The sequence below is a fragment of the Phytophthora cinnamomi genome (assembly GCF_018691715.1).
Source record: "Phytophthora cinnamomi strain GKB4 chromosome Unknown Contig23, whole genome shotgun sequence".
Lineage (NCBI taxonomy): Eukaryota > Oomycota > Peronosporomycetes > Peronosporales > Peronosporaceae > Phytophthora > Phytophthora cinnamomi.
The window spans coordinates 899,703-916,929 of record NW_027150956.1 but is presented as its reverse complement, the minus strand read 5'-3'; the positions used below and the strand labels follow the sequence as shown (position 1 = coordinate 916,929).

At 61.6% G+C, this 17,227-nt stretch overlaps 9 protein-coding genes across 9 annotated transcripts; 4 read left to right on the top strand and 5 right to left on the bottom strand.

Annotated features, from left to right (window-relative positions):
- Nucleotides 1-90: 90 nt before the first annotated feature.
- IUM83_05088 (Mitochondrial Carrier (MC) Family) lies at nt 91-1,125 on the top strand (the record flags this gene model as incomplete). The annotated part of the gene is made up of 1 exon (XM_067929203.1): nt 91-1,125. The coding sequence occupies one exon, from the start codon at nt 91-93 to the stop codon at nt 1,123-1,125; it is 1,035 nt and encodes a 344-aa protein (XP_067794758.1).
- Nucleotides 1,126-1,902: 777 nt separating this feature from the next.
- IUM83_05087 (Mitochondrial Carrier (MC) Family) lies at nt 1,903-2,910 on the top strand (the record flags this gene model as incomplete). The annotated part of the gene is made up of 1 exon (XM_067929202.1): nt 1,903-2,910. One exon carries the CDS (start codon nt 1,903-1,905, stop codon nt 2,908-2,910), a length of 1,008 nt encoding a protein of 335 aa, XP_067794764.1.
- Nucleotides 2,911-3,127: 217 nt separating this feature from the next.
- On the bottom strand, nt 3,128-4,440 carry IUM83_05086 (GPI transamidase component PIG-S; the record flags this gene model as incomplete). Its single annotated transcript, XM_067929201.1, has 3 exons — nt 3,128-3,290; nt 3,355-4,256; nt 4,339-4,440. 3 exons carry the CDS (start codon nt 4,438-4,440, stop codon nt 3,128-3,130), a joined length of 1,167 nt encoding a protein of 388 aa, XP_067794765.1.
- A 483-nt stretch (nt 4,441-4,923) lies between these two features.
- Nucleotides 4,924-6,444, bottom strand: IUM83_05085 (Gamma-secretase subunit PEN-2; the record flags this gene model as incomplete). Its single annotated transcript, XM_067929200.1, has 2 exons — nt 4,924-5,982; nt 6,079-6,444. The coding sequence occupies 2 exons, from the start codon at nt 6,442-6,444 to the stop codon at nt 4,924-4,926; spliced, it is 1,425 nt and encodes a 474-aa protein (XP_067794762.1).
- A 1,838-nt stretch (nt 6,445-8,282) lies between these two features.
- Nucleotides 8,283-8,756, bottom strand: IUM83_05084 (uncharacterized protein; the record flags this gene model as incomplete). The annotated part of the gene is made up of 1 exon (XM_067929199.1): nt 8,283-8,756. The coding sequence occupies one exon, from the start codon at nt 8,754-8,756 to the stop codon at nt 8,283-8,285; it is 474 nt and encodes a 157-aa protein (XP_067794763.1).
- A 2,789-nt stretch (nt 8,757-11,545) lies between these two features.
- On the top strand, nt 11,546-12,796 carry IUM83_05083 (uncharacterized protein; the record flags this gene model as incomplete). The annotated part of the gene is made up of 2 exons (XM_067929198.1): nt 11,546-11,653; nt 11,732-12,796. 2 exons carry the CDS (start codon nt 11,546-11,548, stop codon nt 12,794-12,796), a joined length of 1,173 nt encoding a protein of 390 aa, XP_067794760.1.
- A 116-nt stretch (nt 12,797-12,912) lies between these two features.
- IUM83_05082 (uncharacterized protein) lies at nt 12,913-14,102 on the bottom strand (the record flags this gene model as incomplete). Its single annotated transcript, XM_067929197.1, has 2 exons — nt 12,913-13,893; nt 13,968-14,102. 2 exons carry the CDS (start codon nt 14,100-14,102, stop codon nt 12,913-12,915), a joined length of 1,116 nt encoding a protein of 371 aa, XP_067794761.1.
- A 166-nt stretch (nt 14,103-14,268) lies between these two features.
- On the bottom strand, nt 14,269-14,941 carry IUM83_05081 (elicitin-like protein; the record flags this gene model as incomplete). The annotated part of the gene is made up of 3 exons (XM_067929196.1): nt 14,269-14,715; nt 14,792-14,820; nt 14,890-14,941. 3 exons carry the CDS (start codon nt 14,939-14,941, stop codon nt 14,269-14,271), a joined length of 528 nt encoding a protein of 175 aa, XP_067794791.1.
- Nucleotides 14,942-15,698: 757 nt separating this feature from the next.
- IUM83_05080 (uncharacterized protein) lies at nt 15,699-17,104 on the top strand (the record flags this gene model as incomplete). The annotated part of the gene is made up of 3 exons (XM_067929195.1): nt 15,699-16,007; nt 16,088-16,887; nt 16,948-17,104. 3 exons carry the CDS (start codon nt 15,699-15,701, stop codon nt 17,102-17,104), a joined length of 1,266 nt encoding a protein of 421 aa, XP_067794759.1.
- Nucleotides 17,105-17,227: the final 123 nt, after the last annotated feature.

The following is a 17,227-nucleotide window of genomic DNA, read 5'->3' as shown; positions in this document are numbered from 1 at the left end:
GACGGCGATGGGCCCACGCATCGGCCGTTGACCGGGCCAGCGCTCAGTCTCCGTCTTGCGCCGCAGCCCGCACCCGCCCAGCCTGTGAGCATGTCCACGTCCAACGTCGCGCCGCAGCACCACAGCGACGCCCACCTGGCGCACCTGCACGCCGTGGGCGTGGCTCAGAGGCACGCGGAGCTGCAGCAGAGCGTGGGGCTCAAGATCCTGCTGGGCGGGGTCGCCAACACCATCTCCGCGGCGGCCACCAACCCCATCGACGTGGTCAAGGTGCGGCTGCAGCTGCAGGCGCTGGAGCCGACGACGGCCGTCGCGTCCTCGGCGGCGGCAGCGGCGGCGGCTGGCACCGTCGCGCCCACGCGGTACCTGGGCTTCGGCCACGGGCTCAAGACCATCGTGCAGGAGGAGGGGTGGCGCGGCCTCACCAAGGGCTGGCAGGCCTCGCTGCTGCGCGAGTTCATGTACTCGGGCATCCGCTTCGGCATGTACGACCAGGTCAAGCAGTTCTACGAGGACCAGGTCTTCCACACGTCCGCCGCGGAGCACCGGCGCACGCCGCTGTACATCAAGCTGCTGTCGGGCGCCACGTCCGGAGGCATCGGCAGCGCGCTCGTGAACCCCATGGACCTCGTCAAGGTGCGCATGCAGGCGGACCGCACGGGCACGCGCTACCACAACAGCTTCACCTTCGCCTGCCGCAAGATCTACCAGGCGGAGGGCCTGGTGCAGGGCTTCTACCGCGGCGTGGCGCCCACCACCTTCCGCGCCATGGTGCTCACGGCGGCGCAGCTCCCCAGCTACGACCACATGAAGGAGACGCTGCTGCACCACACGCCGCTGCAGGAGGGCGTCGCCGTGCACATGATCTGCAGCATGTTCGCGGGCCTCACGGCCGCCACGGCGTCGTCCCCGCTGGACGTGATGAAGACGCAGATCATGAACGAGACCAAGCTCGGTGGCACGAACGTCATGGGCCGCGCCTTCATGCGCGTGCTGCGGACGGAGGGCATCCCGGGCTTCTTCAAGGGCTGGCTGGCCAACTGGTTCCGCCTCGGCCCGCACACGATCATCTCCCTCATGGCGTACGAGGAGCTGCGCGCCGCCATGGGCATCAACCCCGTGTAAACAGTGCGTGTGTCCATACCCGATGTACCTGCGAGCAGACACTTGCGTATGATGAGTCCCTCGCTAACTATGAATTGAATCCTCATGAATGCTCACCTCGCCCGTTTAACAGCACAGCGTTAAACCGCGCGCGCGTTTCCAGACCGCGGCAGGGAATGCACGCTGAGTCACCACGGCGACCGCCGGCAAGAAGGCACAGGTACCGGCGGTCGCGAAGGCCAAACCGTCCGACGAGCGAACGCTCTCCACTCGTTCAACGGGGTCCCAGACTGCAGAGAAGATCAAGTGGTCGACTACAAGCGCTCGCCTCGCACGCACCTGCATCCCCTCTCCGGCCTGCCTGGCAGGCAGTGCCTGCTTGAGGAATCTGAAGCGGGCGGCAAATCGGCTGCGTGTGCTGCTTGGTGCGTGACGGCTGGCCACCAAGCAGCACGAGTCCCGGCTAGCCGCGAGCGCGCGAGCCCTTCCCTTTAGGGACCTCTTCTCTCCACCGCGGCTAGCAAAACGCGCTGTGGCCAGGCACAGAGCTCCTTATCAACAGGTCACGCGCGTCTGCCAGGAGCGCTAAACACAATGCGAGACATGCGGCGCCCGTGTTGGATGAAAGGAGTCGGAGATCAACTGACCCCGAGGCCGCCGTCACACGCAAACGACAAGCGAGCGACGGTGGCCGCACGATCGCCGCAGCGCAATGCTCGAGGTGCGTGGTCAGTCTCCGATCGGCCTCCAAGCCCGTAGCACCCGGCAGCAGCAGCGTCACCTCCGCAGTCTTCGACCATGGCCTCGACCAGCGCGCCTCTGCCTCTGCAGCGCCACGAGAGCGCCAAGCTCACGCAGTTGTCGGCGGTGGCTGCGGCCCAGCACAACATCGACTGGCAGCAAAGCGTCGGCGTCAAGATCATGCTGGGAGGCTTCGCCAACACGCTCGCGACGGCCGTGACCAACCCCATCGACGTGGTCAAGGTGCGTCTGCAGCTGCAGGCGCTGGAGCCCGAGACGGCTGCTGCTGGCGCGCAAACGCGGTACTTGGGCTTCGGCCACGGCCTCAAGACCATTTGGAAGGAGGAGGGCTTCGCGGGCTGGGCCAAGGGCTGGCAGGCCTCGCTGCTGCGCGAGTACGTCTACTCGGGCATCCGCTTCGGCATGTACGACGTGGTCAAGGAGACGTTCGAGGACAAGGTCTTCCACATCTCGGCCGACGAGCGCGCCACCTCCCCACTGTATATTAAGCTGCTAGCAGGAGCCACGTCCGGCGGCATTGGCAGCGCTCTTGTGAACCCCATGGACCTCGTCAAGGTCCGCATGCAGGCCGACCGCACCGGTGCTCGGTACCGGAACAGCTTCGTGTTTGCCTGCCGCCAGATCTACCAGCAGGAAGGTCTTGCTGAAGGCTTCTACCGTGGCGTCGCTGCTACGACGTACCGTGCTATGGCTCTCACGGCAGCGCAACTTCCCAGCTATGACCACATGAAGCACACCCTGCTGACGCACACCTCGCTGGAGGAAGGCGTGACGGTGCACATGATCTCGAGCATGTTTGCCGGCCTGATGGCGGCCACGGCGTCGTCGCCGATGGATGTGATGAAGACCCAGATCCAGAATGAAGCCAAGAGTGGAGGCTCCAACGTCCTCGGCCGCGCCTTCATGACAGTTCTGCGCACGGAAGGCGTCCGAGGCTTCTTTAAGGGCTGGCTGCCGAACTGGTTCCGCCTTGGCCCGCACACCATCATTTCGCTGATGGTATACGAAAATCTGCGGGCCACGATGGGCATGGGACCCGTTTAGGTTTATGATAGACTTGCTTCGGCGTGGCTTACGGGTCTGCTGGCTGTCGGAAGACACAGACAACGAATGAATTATTACCTCAATACACGTCTTGTACTGCGTTGGTCACGAAAAAAAGTTGTTTAATTGGTATGCTCGTATTTCTCTTTACTACAAGAAGACTCTGTACAACAAGGGAACTTACTCCCGTCAACTTAAGATAGCTTGGAAATATGGTTTAGTTGCATCGCAGCGAAAACAGTGGTGCAACGACGGCACTCTCCCAGCGCAAAGTGAGCAACAGTACCTCGCACAGCCAAAACTGTTCCCATGGGTGCTCCACCAGTACATGACCTCCGTACGACATGCGGCAGCCGCCATCTTCGTTCTCAAGGACAATCCTGAGAAGAACACAAGCACTGTTAGCGCTAACTCCAGGGACCAATTAGTTGACCGCACACTTACCAACGGAAATCTTCGTGCCAAACTTCCGCCTTGCCCACCATAGCCAGCGTGGTAAAGTCATCCTCGAGTCGAGCAGGGTCAAGTCCGTGCACGAGGATGATGAAACCCTTCTCGGTCTCGAAACGGGTCAGTAAATACAGGCTCTTGAGCACCACATCATGATCCGCCTGGTTGACCGTCCGCAAGCACACGATGTTGTTCATATCAACATGCTGGACGATGTGCACGTCCACGTTCAAGAAGACGGAGAAGAATCTGCTCGCGCGCTTCATATCTGCGCCGAGCTTCCACGTATTCTCAGCCAGCTCCGCCGACGAACGGTGCGCGAAAAACTTCGAGAAGCAGTAGCTCATGACGCCGTTGTCGAGTCTTCGCCGGTCCGTCCAACCCAGCGTCGCGCCCTTGTGCGGGCTTCGACGATGCTTCTCAATGTCCGTCATGATGCGACCATACGCGACGCGATTAATTTCTAGACACTCGCCGATTTTGAACTTGCGCCACACCATGAGCTGCGTGCGCTTGGACACGGCGTCGTCCTCCTTGTCGTCGTCAGCACGGACGTCCACGAGGTGCTGCAGACTGCCGTACGCCTTGGCGAACGTCATCTTTCTTTCCCGGAGCGACTCGTTCTCCTCGTACAGCGCCTTCCGCACGCGCGCGAGCTGCAGCAGCCGCTTCTCGCGGCTGCTGGGCGCCAGTGGGAGCGGCTCGATTGGCTCCAGCTCGCCGATGGCCTCCAGGTCTTCCAGCGGCTCCAGCGTCATGTCCAGCAGCGACTGCGCGTCCGTCTCGCTCAGAGAGTCGGTCAGCGCCTGCGCCGCCTTGCGCTCCTGCGTCTGCAGCAGCCGCTCATACTCGTCCTCGAGCGTGGCCACTTGGGCGCGCAGCTCGTTGAGGTTGAACTGCACAGCACAGCACAGCAGCGAGTGGAAAAGGAATCAGAGACGCGCGCAACGAAAATTAACTCATTCGACTGGCGCGCACGATTTTGCGGTAGTAGCTGCGGCGCACTTTGCTGCGGTTGCGCTCGCGCCGCTGCAGCTCCTCGGGCGAGAGCTGCTGCTGCTGCGCGCTCGTCGCCACCATCGCTGCCTGTCCGAGCGGAATCCACTGTGCGAGCGCGGCCAGCAGATCTGACACGGCGATGGTGACGGTGTCGCGCTGGTTGAATGTTGCCGTGACCTTGCGAAATAGATACGGAACGGAGGTTGGTAATATCGGAGCTCGTATACTGAAACATAGTTGCACCCGTCGCATATCGACCTACAGAAAATAATACCTCTCGATTTCCGCTGCCACCGTGTTCGACGGGGCGATGCCGCCCGGAATCGCTGCTGCTGCTGCTGCTGAATGCAAGCGCGCTGCTTCCACTCTTCTAGCCAAGGCCGCCGCTCGTGCTCCCGAAAATCGAGTTCTTGTGTGTGCTGTGCGCGGGCGCGCTCGACGCGGCGCTGCTTGCTGCTGTCCTGCTCCCCTGCCTGCCTCGTTGGCCATCCAGATGGTCGGTCGATGGCCCGGAGCCATCTTTGATGCGTGAGTTCCGGTCCGTCCAGCCTGCGCTTAGCTGCTCTAGCTTAGCGGCTCGCCCAGACCGAGGTTCTGCTCCCAGCGCAGCGCGATCTGGAGGTTCTCGAACAGCCAGAAGGAGCGGCTGCGGTCGCCCATGTTGTTCATGATGCCGCCGTGCACGACCTTGAGCTTATTCTCCACGTCCTCGCCGCACATTTCCTCGCTGTTGTTGTTGTCGTCGACGGGCACCTCCTCGATGTTGATCCAGTACATGGACTGCCGCCATTCCTTCTTCTTCTGCAGCGCGACGGCCTCGCTGAACTCGACGTGGAGCGTGTGCTCCTCGCGGCGCAGGCCCTTGCAGATGATGAGGCAACCGGAGTCGTTCGGGTGCGGGATGCGGGTCATGACGATGAGCGCCGTGGTGATCGAGTCCTCGCCCTCCTTCTCCATCGTGCGGTAGAGCACGTAGCTGTTGCTGTCGAACTGCTGCATAATGTGGAAGCGCGTGTGCAGTGCTGGCGCGTACAGCTTCGAGTGCCGCTCGGGCGACGTGAGCGTCTGCCAGGCCGTCCGCGCTACGTCGGACGCGCTCACGTACGTGCTGCGGCGGAAGCTCTTCTCGAAGTAGTAACCGAACGAGTTGTCCTTGGCCACGTGGGAGCACGTCCAGCCGAGCGCCGTGTCCGTCGTGATCATGCGGTGGCGGCTGGCCACGAAGCCCTCGAACGTGCGCTGCGCGTCCTGCGCGAACTTGTTGAAGCTCTCAAAGGACATCTCGTCCATGATGAGCATGGGCGTCTGCACGCGGCGCTCCTTGTTCTCCTCCTCGATCGGCGCAGCGATCGAGTGGTCCATGAGCTGGTAGTTGACGTCGAATAGTCGTTGGAAGCGGAACGAGATCTTCTCGCGGTCCTCGAACTGCTCGTGGAGCTGCGTGTTCTCCATCCAGAGCCGGTCGCGCAGCCGCGAGAGCTCCAGGTATCTCTTCATGAGGCTGGACGGGTCCTTGGCCGTCTCAGCCTTCTCTCTCTCCGTCTTGTCCTCCCACTGGGCCAGCAGGCGGTTGTACTGCTCGCGCAGGTACTCGGTGTGTGCCCTCAGCTCTCCCAGCGTTTCCTACAGCAGCAGTCGTACAGCGAACACAACCAGTCAGTAAGCCATTCAGAGGCGATAGAACCCCAACGTTGTGGAGCGGAGCGGGGGTCGTCGTACGATTTTGCGGTAGTAGGAGCGCTTGACCGAGTCGCGGTTCTTCTCGCGCTTGAGCTCGTCGGCGGGCGAGGCCAGCGCCAGCGCCTTGCGGTGGCGGATACCCGTGGTGCTGGGGCCGGCCGTTTTCAGGTTGCGCTTGCGCTTCTTCTGGGACATCTCCTCGGCCAGCATGCTCAGCAGCTGACTCGTGATGTCGTCGTCGTCGTCGATGGCGTTGAGCGGCGGCGGCGCCAGCGGCATGCGCTCTGAGGACGAGGACGCCTCCTCGGAGGACGACGAGTTGCCGCCGCCGATCTCCACCTTGGGCGCGAAGGCGGCGTCGATGTCCAGCTCCAGCGCCGCCATGTCGCTCTCCACGTCCTTCATGGTAATAACAGCTCCTCGCGGCTGCTGCGGCTTCCTCGGCAATTTAACTCTGGGAGCCATTTCGAAGGAAAGGCCGGGAATTACAGAACGGCCCCTAAATTTTAAGGCCTTGCCTGCCTATTTCGTATATACTGCTATATGAAATGATGACATAAAACATGTTGGATGGTTTTCCTCTTTGAGAATACCTAGGAGATCACATTCCCTTTGAGACTCAATTCCTGATCCGCAGCTGATTTCGGACCAATCCGGGAACGGCTCATCACTCAACCGAAGCGGAGATGGGCGCAGCGCCAAAGAAAAGCCTTATACCCTGCTCAAACGCATTTGCGACTTCAGAAATGTTTTCGGCGGGGGAAATTGGCGAAAATGCGAACACGGCGCTCGTCATGCAGCTGGGCCGCTGCCCGGTCTCCTCCTCCGCCGCCGCCGCTGCTGCCTGCCTGCTGGCCCCCATGTCTCTGTCGGTGCGCCTCCTCGAAGGAGATTCATCGCGCAGCGGGGTTATCCCAGCTGGGCCAGGCGCAGCGCCGCAGGCGTTGGTTCTATGATAGCGAGCAGCACCAGGCGCGGCATGGCGCCGAGCACCGGCCGAACGCAGCGGGTGGACGCGGCTGCGGCGCAGCAAAAGCAGCCCTGGCTGGTTTTCGCTGCGCGGGGAGCAAAGCACGGGTATGTCGCCGTCCGTCGGTCGGTCGTCCAGAGCCGGTCATGTCGAGAATGGTGACGGCGCCGCTCGGGGACATGCACTTTGGCTACTGCGACGACGGGCGCGGGTTAAGTGTTAGCAGTGCTAGCTAACCGCACCGCTTATAACGATGGCCGGGCCCATAGAGAGAGAGAACGTTTGGAGAGGCCACTACCACCACCTCCGCTGCCGAGGACGACCTGGATGGTTTGCGCGCGAAGACGAGCTGGGTTCGCGAGAAACGCGCGCCGAGTACACTCGGCTTGGGATTAACCTGCGCCAGCTGGAGATTGCGTCCGCGCTGGGCGAATCTCTGCCCGGCTGCACGCGCCCCGCTTGGTCAGCCTCGGCGACATCGGCGGGGCACCGGTGGTGGCCATGCACTGCAACCTGGTGCTTCGAGCGCGCGCAAGAGAGACGCGCCGTCGCGATCTTTGTGCGAAGCGGCGTCGCCGGAAACGACTCGCCACCATCGTTCCATTGCCGCTGGCGCACCTGGGCAGGCCTTCATGGCAGTCCAGCCGAAGGCTGTGCGCGCGGACGCTGCCGCCGTCGCCAGCGAGCAGTGGCTTGCCGCATCGCCGCCCCATCTCGGCGTGAGGCCAGGCAATGCTGCCAGCTGACACCGAGACCACCAAGTAGATACCTGTAGCCGACAGGCCTGTAGGCGACCTACAGGTCCTATCGTTCGAATGGAGTCATATCGATCACGCTCGTGTTGGCTACGACTCGTAGGCTACGGTACGAGTGGCTCCGCAAAGAAGCCGCCGCCGGTGGTGACTCGGTCGCATCTGTCTCGGCTCAAGGGCGTCTTGAGAAGGAACGTTCATGGAGGGTGGAATGCAAGAACCGGCGGCAAGGCATTCGAGCCTACGCACGCCAACGCAAGAGAACAAGCTGCAAGTCGACTGAATTTGAATGTTAACCCGCCCACGTGTCGGTGGTGCGGGTGGCCTACAACTCTCGGCTTTAAATACTGGATCCGGTGCGGACGCGAGCAGCGTCGGCCGGATGTGGACGGCAAGGCAAGGCAGGGCGCGGCGTGTTGTGGAGCGCTGCGGCTCGCTGCTGGACGGCACGACATGGCCGCAGTTAGGCGGCGCTCGATACAAACACGACGAAGGTTTGTTGTTGCGCGGGTTGGAGGCGATCAGCGCGTGGGCTCGTAGAGCTGCTGCAGCCGCTGCCGGAAGAGGTGGCGGTCCGCGAGCCGCAGGTTCAGCCGCTGCTGCTCCTCGACGAGCGAGCTGCGCACGATCGTGAGCTCCGCGTACAGGTCCTGCGGCGAGATGCGGCGCTGGCCGTCGCGGAAGGCCTCGGCGGAGTGCTCGTTGCGCTGCTGCCAGCGCGCCAGCACGGCAGTGAACTCGCCCTCGAGCTGGGCCACCTCCTCGCGCAGGCTCTTGAGCGCCTCGCGCTTCTTGTAGTAGCAGCGCTTGACGAAGAGGCGGTTCTTGGCCTGCTTCTCCTCGTTGGAGAGGCGCTTGGTCGGGAGCACCTTGGCGCTGCTGCTGCGCTTCTTGAGCTTCCTGGCGGGGCTGGGCCTGCCTAGCTCGGAGCAGGGCGAGGAGGAGGAGGCCGTGGAGGACAGCGGCGTGTGCTGCTCGACGCCCACGTCGTCCATGTCGAAGAAGTCGAGTGAGATGGAGAGCGGCTGCACGGAGGGCGGCATGGCGGGCATGGAGAAGGCGGTGGGCGCGACGGCGGTCGTTATGGTTGCTGCTTGGGGGGACCGGCCGCGGAGGGGCAGGTTGCAGCGGGCGGAGAAGGAGGGCGCTTGGTTGGAGTCGTAGCTAGAGAATCCGGGAATGAAGTCTCTCTGCTCGAGCCTCGCCGCCGCCGCGGATCACGCATCGGCCGCCCGCCTCGAGAAGAGGCAGCGCGAGCATTCTCAACTCTTCGTGTTCGGAAGAGTGCGGCGCGATCGAAAGTTAAGACCCTGGCGAGCGGCCCGCTTAAGTGCGAGGAATAAGATGGCGCCCTGTCTGCGCGCCACGCGAGTCCAAAGAGTGGCATGGCGTCCGGTTCAACCACTGCAACGAGGTCGCGGCGACTCGCTCTCGCTCGCCCCAAAGTCTCCGAAGCAGGCGACAGCAGCAGCGGCGACTGCCGCGATGGCTGTCAGCGCCCGGCATCTCGCGCTCGTTTGGTCCAGCGCCATGGCGGACCCGTGGCCAAGGGGACGGCATGGCGGCTTCGGTGTACGCCGCGCGACCAAGCGGACACCCGTCGGTCTGCGGGCCCTCCTGGATTGCATCCACCGAGCCCTGTGCCCAGAAGCGCCTGTCGGCGACCTGCAGCAAAGAGCGGCGTGCATACCTACGATGCCAGGCGCACGCCACGCACGCGCGGACCGTGACTCGCACTTCAACGTCGCCGACCCGAGCAGTGGTTGCACCTGCTGCTGCCGCTGACGAGTAGTTGCCCCCCGCTTCTTATTCGCGTGGGACTCGCTTTTCGTGGCGCGAGCGCGCTCCCCGGCGGGCATCGAGGCGTCTGTGTGCTGAGTGTGCTGATGCTGGAGCAAAACTTTTGCTGCAAAAGGGACTCCGCTGCGTCCAGCGGCGCTCGCGCGCGTTGTACTTTCAAATCGGGTCCGCTGACGCACGCCGAGCAGGATGCGATAGGCCCGGGACCTTCCGCGATCGCTCTTTTTCGAGCAACAGCGCTCCCGGCCTCGCCTCGACCGCACGACCCGCAAAAACGCGCCGCGCTCGCATTCGTTTATCGAAAAGCGCGCAGGACAGCCCCGCGTTACTGCCGCGGCGGCGACAGAGTGGCCAAGCGCCACGCGGGCCGTGGCGGCTTGGACGGCCTGGCGGGAGCCGGCGCGGTCTCTATTGGCGCTCGCCTCAAACCAGGGCGCGCACGACGCGACTTGCAGTGAGGCTCCGGCCCGGCACCCCCTGATATCCGCATTCACTTGACCGAACCTTCTCCCGTGCAAGCGGCGTGGGAGCGTTGCAGCAGTCGCGAGCTATACGCGTTGCACCGTCGGACTAGTCGTGAACCTGAACCTGCCCCCGCACACTCCCCGCACGCATCAGATAGCAGCGGTTATATCTACAGTGTGGGCGCGGTTTCCACTCCGCCTGACCGTTTGCGTGGCAGCAAAATGAGCCGCCAACCCTCTTGTCGCGACCGAGGCAGGCGTGAATTCGCCTTGTGCGGCATCCGTCCCCACCGAACTGTGAAGCCGTGCCGAGATGTAATGGACCGCTTCCCGGGCGGAAAGTATCTTGCGTGTCTTGGCTCCAAAATGAGCCTCGGACGCAAGTATGTAGCGGTGGGAAAGGAGCCGCTGCTTCCGATAAGCGATGGCTTCGTGATGCGCGTGTAGCGGCCTCCACCGAACCGAGCCGTGGCCACTCGTTAATTGTTTGCAGCTGATACGTTGTAGTTTGGACTCTATCGTTTTGTATCCCATAAGAAGACGTGTCTGGCGTCTTGAGGAGAGTGATCCCGCTCCACGTCTTGGCAGCAAATGAGCAGTGCGTCCCATTAGTCGCTTAACATACTGTATCAACACCTGCATGAAGCAGTTTGCATTGCTACGTCGAAATAAATCGTTGGGTTTGGCTTACTACAGTTTCACGCAGTTAGTGGCGAATGGCAGTTCCGACGACGTGGATAATGTCGAGTGAGAGCGGATGCGTGTCTTGGTGCCAACGGAGTTGCTAACAGCTGCCAGGTCAGGCTCAGTCTGGCCTGGTATGAGCGGCAGCATGGGAGCCGCTACGACTCATTGAATCATGAAGCCCCCACCGAACCGTGGCGCGTTGCCTTTGAGCATTTGACGCTCATGAGTCGTGCTATTTCTGAAGTCGACGAACTTCAAGTTGAAGCACATCACTCATGACCATCACTCTGTTCTGATGACCAGCAACCAACACTTAGGAACCAGCGCACAACAGGAACCACACGCATTTAACAGCTAGAAAGCCACTGATACTTTTCCGGATGCAAGTGTGCTAGGCTCCTGGGGGTTTCACCCTGGCGGGACTTGGACAGCAAGCCAGCATGCCCTTGAGCACATATAACTTGGGTGTGGATGATCCAATCCTCCCGCTCCTCGAGCTCGCGTGCAAGTGGTTCGCTCTCTGTTTACATCTCCTATATGGCAAGACTCGCGCGCAGTCCAGCCTGCCTACGACTGCCTGCTCACCTTTTTCGGAGAACTTCAGACCGCCCGTGGTCGCCTCGAAGTGCCGCCTTCTCAATACAACCGAGGACATAAACGGTCACTTGGGATCGGACAGCAAGGATACCTTGTGATTTCTATGGTCGTGCGGTCCAGCGAGCAGCTTCCCACACGCCGAAATTGGGGAGCAATTGGCACAGTGCGTAGTCCTGCCCTGCATGGCGTCACGCTCGTCGCGACGGAGCGCCGCAGCGCGATCCCCACCGTCCAAGATGGCCGCGAGCGCGTCCTCCTCCCCCACGTCCGCCTCGGAGGCCGTCGAGGCCGCGCGCAAACGCAAGCACCGCGAGCTGGTCAAGCGCTCGTACTACCAGAAGCTGGTACTGTCCAGCGATGCCTCCCTTGCGCTGCCGGGAGTTTCGTTGCTAACCCTTCGACGCTCTGTGTGCGATGCCCAGGAAGTGCTGAAGGAGCTGCGGCAGCAGGAGCGGGCGCTGGCGTCGCACCACTCGGCGCTGCTGCGGTACGTGCAGTCCAGACCCCCGGTCGTGACGATCGGCGGCCCGACGGCGTCGGTGCAGCTCGCGCACGACAGGTACGTGCAAGCCACGAGCGAGAAAGAGCGACAGGCCAAGGAAAACGCCACCCTGCGGCGGCTCCACGGCGAGCATCTGACGTTCCAGAAGAAACTGGCAGCTGCTAGCGCCGCGGAGGAGCGCGAGCGCCGTCAGGACAAACAGCTCGCCGGCCGCAACGCAGAGGAACCGTCGAAGGAGCCCGAGACGGACTCGGACGACAAACTAAATGTGGTGATGAAGCCGGTCACGGCCGATGCGTGCTACGAAGTGATCCGAGCAGCATACGCGGAAGTGTGCAATTTCCGCACGAGTCGAGAGCTGTACACGTCCAAGCAACAGGTTCTGGGCTGGACACATCGCTATCGTCTGGAAGGAGAGAACCTGCAGTACTCGATCTGCAAGTTCTTTTCGGGGGTGGAGGCGCAGGAACTGTCGGATCGGGGCTGGGCCATCATGACCACCGAAAGCTCGTACAAGGCGCTGCACTCGCGCGGCATGACCTCGAATCTCCATGACATCCAAACCGTGAATGGGGATAACCGCGTCTTCTGCCGAGAGCTGCAGCGTCCAGCTCAGAGAACTGTCATGCAAACGCTGTTTCTCTCCTCTCGTTTCCAGACTGCGGAGGGCTATATGACAATCTACCGCGCGCTGGATCATGAAAAGTTTGGTTTTACCGGGGTTAGTCGTCCCAAAACGGAGAGCAATCCTGCGAAAGACACGCTCAACTCGAGACCATCTGAGCCCAATGTTGTCTGGCTGGATATGTTCGCCTGGACTTCGTTTGAGAACCGCAGTGACGGCTCCGGAGTGGAATTCCAGTTCGGCGGCGAGATGAAGCACTTTTCAGCTGACAACGCCAAGTTTTGGATGATGGAGGTGCTGCTGATGGCACTTCGCTGGGAGAGCCGCACAGTCGGCCCTCTCATCACCTTGCAGGGCTGAGGTAGGTGCGTCCACCGGATAGGGAAAACAACATCAATATTTAATCCGATTTACTACCTTCGTGCTCGTACAAGCGCAATTATCGGTTCATTCGGCTGTGAGCGTGAACTGCGAGCCTACAGCCATGCTTTCCCACCGGACGGCGACGAACAGCACCTCGCGCAGCCAGAGTGTGGTGTTGGTGGCACCACCGAAGTGAAACAGGCACTTCTTGGGCTCATCTGGCACATCGTAGAACAGCACTTTTCGACCCACGACTCGGACGATTCGAGCGTCGCGTCCGAGTCCACGCGGACTTCGGGTGCGCCGCCGACGTCCACCTCTTCGAAGTGCACAAGGTCCTTGTCAATGGACCGGAAAAGTAGTAGATAGCCCTCTGCAATCTGCCGCCTCGCGAGCAGGAAGACCGTTTTGACTACGCGAGAGCTATCTGCGGGGTGTGCTACGCGTCTGTAAAACAAGATCGTGTCGGCGTCGACGCGCTGCAGAACGTGAAACTGCACGTCCAGCGCTGAGCCGTAGATCTTGGGGAACTCGTGCGAGTCGGAGAAGATCGACCAGCTCCTCTGCAGCAGGTCGCGCGGCGAGAGCGCGAACTCCTTCTGCAGCGCGAACTTGAGCGTGCGCCCAAGGATCTTGCGCTGGTCGGTCCAGCCGAGCACGCGCGCGCCAGTACTCAGCTTCTCGGGGCTACGAGCGAAGCGCAGCACGTCGCTCGTGGCGCTGTCGATCACTTTCGCGTACGCCGCCGTCGGTAGCGCGCGGATGTGGTACCGGCGCGAGGTGGAAATGCCTGGCAGCGGCGCTTTGGCCGCCTCGGAGGCGTCCAGCAGCTGTCCCATGCGGCTCTCGACCTTCATATGGAAGGCGTTGAGCTGGTACAGCCGGTCGTTCTCGCTCTGATACCATTTCTTGAGCTCCGTGGCTTGCAGATACTTCTGCATGATTGGCGTGTGGGCGGCGGGCCGAGCCAGCGCGTTGGCCGCGGAGGCGCTGTTCTCGTCGTTCTGCTGGGCGCGGCCGCTCTCGGACAGCAGCAGGGTCGCGTACTGCTTGTCCAGAGCGTCCAGCTCGCGCCGCAGGTTCTGCAGCGTCGTCTGCGGCGCCACGAACGACTCGACTCGGTGAGCGTGACGCGAGGACAAAGACACGAAGAGCGTGCGAGACGTACGAGCTTCTTGTTGTAGGACTTTTTCACATACTCGCGGTGCTTGAGGCGCTTGCGCTCCGACAGTTTGGCGGCCGCGACGGCTGCGCTGTCGGCGTCGCAGCTGCTGCCGCTTCCGGGTGTCCTTTGAGGCTCCATCACTGGCGACGGAGTACGGACCCGACGAGCTCTGAACTCCTCCAGCGAGGCGTAACGCAAAATTCGCAGTACGAAACGTGACATTCATGTTGAATTTTGAGGAGAACGCAAGTTGAAGTGGTAGGTCAGTACATGTATCTGCAAGTTGCAGCCATGGCCCGCTGGTCTAGGCGCCGGCCGCGCTGGAGTCCTCGCTGGAGGCCACGCTCGCGGTGATGCTGGAGGAGAGACTCGGCGACGAGCATTGCTGCACTCGGCGGGCGCGCACCAGCTGCACGTTGTACGCGACGCCGTTGACGATGACCTCGCAGTCGGGCAAGTCCAGACCTTTGACGACGGGGGTCAACGAACGGCAGGCGGCGCTCGAGCACATCGCAGTGAGCTGCGCCGTCGTCGGCGGGGCTGTGAAGGGAAGCGCCGTGCCGACGTCCGACGAACACGTAGTGTAGTTTTCGCAGGTGTACAGTGGCTCCAGTGCCACGGCGAGCTCGGTCGAGTTGCAGAGTGCGCCATCGATCGTGGTGGGGAAGAGGAGAGCGAGGAGCCCAATGACGAGGACGGTGAACATGAAGGTCGTCTGCATCCTTTGAGGGGAGGGAGGGAAGTAGATTGTCTTTCGGGGCAAAATGGAGAATGAAGTCCGTGCTCGGAAGCCACAACCTCCACGGTGTAGTCCACCGCGTGCCCACGAAGCAGACGTCGACGCGAATCTTGCACCCTGTGCGTTGACCAAGCAAGTCGCACGTTAACTTACGTCTAGATGTTATCTAGTGTACAGGAGCTTTACCACTCAGGTCAGAATGGTGTCCTGGCAGCGGGATCGTGGGCACTGCGTGCATGCTGCAACGCTGGCCCGATCTAGATCGATCACCTATGTGAAATGCCGCACGAAATCTCGATCCCGTCATCGGCCAGCGAGTGGCGCCACGAAAGCGCTGCCCTCTATCCACCGTGGATTCCACGCGCGTGCCGACTTGTTGGCTCTCATCCAACCCTCCGCCTCGAGCCGCGCGCTCTCTGGCTCACGCCAGCAAGTCGATGTAGCGCTTGCCTTCCTGAGCGGAGACCTGCGGGCGATCTGTCGTAGGCGTCAGCCCAACACGCACTTCGGACCGGCACGAGATGCATACATGTACCTGCATGCAGCTGCAGCGGGACGTACCCTATGGGATCGATGCCCAGCCTTGTTGAAAATGCACAACTGATATCGCTCAGAACGCAGACCCCGGCATGGCAGCACCGACTGTCGGTCCGACATGGAGCGAGTCAGCGATCAGCCGCTGATTCAGCGCTGAGCTGAGACCAAGGAATGCCTCTTGTCCGACGACGTTTGCTGCACCAGGGTATCTTAGGCAAACAGTACTAGAGCTCTCGGCTGAGTTCTCGCTGCGAGTATTGTGCGTGCACGCTTGCTCGGCCATCGCTGCGGGAAAAGCTGCAGTGCAGCCCCAACACCTACAGCCACGTGTAGGCGAGTTCAACTTGGCGGCCTCTTCTTTTCACTGCTAGTCACCGCGCTTACTCCTTCTAACGACGCTCATCTCATCAGCAGTGAACCCAGTCGCCACTTTCGCTTTCGCCCTGACTTCGGCAGCCATGCAGCTGAGCCGCGCAGCGGAGCCCGAGCTGGAGCCGCTGGCTGCGGGCCAGCAGGGCGCCGAGTCGTGCGGGGACGACCCCGTGCTGCGCGACTTCCTGGCCTTCGTGGACACTTTCCCGGCCGACAGCGACCAACTGCTAGACGAGAACGCCGCCAGTGCAGACGAACCGCCCGTCATCGAGCTGCTCGACGACGAGGAAGACAATAATGCCGTAGGAAGTAGCACCGCCGTGCCGCCGTCCAAAGAGCAGCGGCGGCGCGAGGCCACCCGCCTTAAAGACCGGAACAAATACCTTAGGAGGAAGGTTAGTAACGTCCCTCGATGACGAGCAACAGTAAACGTTGCAGTGTAGTCGCCGTGGTCTAACCTGTGGCCGTCGAACAGGAGAGGATCCCCAAGCTTCGGGCGGAAGTGGAGCAGCTCACCAAGATCCTCTCGGACTATGAGAAGGGCAGGTCGCTGCAAGTTCAGGTGTCGCCGTCACTGACTGAGCAGGAGCAGCAGCTGGTGCAGGTCGCGCAGCAGAAGAACGAGCTGCTGGTTGAGAACGCGCAGCTCCGCAAGCAGTTCCACCGGTCCACGGCCTTTGCCACGAACCTGCAGCAGATGCTCAACAACGAGCACAAGCTGTACCTGGCCAACTCGTCGTACTTCCTCGTGCTCAAGCCGCTCACGCCGCCCGACTGCCAGCGGGAGTTGAGGCGGTCGCTGAACGTGATCATGCCGTGTTACGGCGTGGCCAAGAACGTCAACCGCAGCCGGGAGATCTGCGGTTGGAACGAGAAGCGCCTGACTGAGCGGGCTGACTTCCACAACTTGAAGTCCAAGCTGATACGAGGCAAGTCCGCTCGCTTCGTCTTCAGCCAGACGTGGGAAATGTTCCTGGACCCGTTTCGGACCGAGAAGCTCTTCGCTCCGATCATGAACGTTCGATGCCGCCTCGTGCAGCGCGTGGACGACGACAACGTTCTCTTCTGCTACGACCACGCTGCTTCTCGCGTGCTGTCCGAGAAAACGGATCTCCCCACTGTGAGCACCATGGCTCTGGTGACTCGGGTCTCCACTGGCACTGGCCACCTCATCATTACTCGTGGCCTGCGGCGCGGGAGCGTCGAGGTGCAGGACGTGCTTCGGTCGGCGTCATCGGATCGCAGACGCGAAATGTGGCTAGAAACACTGACCTGGTAAGGGGAATTCCACAATGTGTGATGGATAGTTAACTAACTTTTTTGCTGTGAATGCAGGATTCACTTTGAGCAGCGCGGGCAGGACTGCGAGGTAACAATTGGCGGGGTTACCCCTGCGCTCCGACAGAGCTCCTACTTCTGGATGGTGGAGTGCGTTCAATTGGCGCTGCGGTGGGAAATGGCTGTGTTTGGGCCGCGGTTTCGAGCTACCTAACGGAAGAGTGCCGAGGTCTGGTGCTGCATGTAAAGTGTATAACCAAAATGATAGGACAGTTCAGGCCTTGAGTCAATGAAAATCATGCGTTCATCACCACTGCATCACTATCATCATTGCAGC